Raw genomic sequence first — 808 nt, forward strand, 5'->3', positions numbered from 1 at the left:
CCTTGCAGGTCAAACCCAGCATGTTCAGCACCAACGATTTGGAGATGCCCATCGCGGCGTGTGACGAGGTAATGCAGACCTATACCTGATCTTTCCATGCTGCCGCCCCTCACCCTTATTTTTCTGAATTTATATCCTTGCTTTTTACCTTCTTTGTCGTCCCCCCCCTTTTTTTTTCCCCTTCGCGCTGACTCATTCTCTTTTTTCCCAGTCGTTTCAACTGCTCCTGCGCGCCTTGTGCCCCCCTTCCCTCCCTCCTTCTCATCCTCCCTCCCTCCCTCCTTCCGCCCTTTCCCTGCTGCTCTCAGCCTCAGGTGTCTTCCCCACGGGAGGGCGGGTTCGAATCCTCATCTTTTCAACGCAGAAGGTGCAGCACGACGGGGAGTTTCGGCCCGCCGGACGTGGAACGACCGCACCGAGGCATCCACCGGTTTTGGAAGGTAGGGAGGGAGGGAGGAAGGGAGGGAAGTCGAGGGGAATAGACACGAAGCCCTGCCTTTCTTTTTTTGCGTCTTACGTTTCGGAATTGGGGCTCATGCGTTTGTGGAGTTGCACTTTATCGTCTATTCCCTCCCTCTTCCCCATCATGTTTCCCCGCCCTTCCCCTCCTCTTCCCCGCAGGATTTCGACCGGCGATACATGAAACCGACCTTTGGCGGTCAAGGCGAAGGGGAGGAGGAGGGTCCGTACTCAGAACGGGAGGGAGGGAGGGGGGAGGGGGCAGAGGAAGAGGAGGATTTGTTGGTGTGTGCGAGGGCTTCCGAACAAGCAGGGGAGAAGGTCCAGGTGAGGGAGGAGGGGAGGGAGG

The 808-nt window shown here is 57.5% G+C and overlaps 1 protein-coding gene across 1 annotated transcript in view; it reads left to right on the forward strand.

Moving 5' to 3' along the window:
* Positions 1-639: 639 nt before the first annotated feature.
* The window catches only part of NGA_0073100 (uncharacterized protein), a gene marked incomplete at its 5' end in the record, with an annotated part of 562 nt that continues 393 nt past the window's right edge, over positions 640-808 (forward strand). Inside the window, one exon of the mRNA XM_005855143.1 lies at positions 640-786. Within this exon, the coding sequence (XP_005855205.1) occupies positions 640-786 (147 nt within the window). The remainder of the gene's footprint in view (positions 787-808) is intronic.

This window comes from Nannochloropsis gaditana, assembly GCF_000240725.1.
Source record: "Nannochloropsis gaditana CCMP526 unplaced genomic scaffold scaffold277, whole genome shotgun sequence".
Lineage (NCBI taxonomy): Eukaryota > Eustigmatophyceae > Eustigmatales > Monodopsidaceae > Microchloropsis > Microchloropsis gaditana.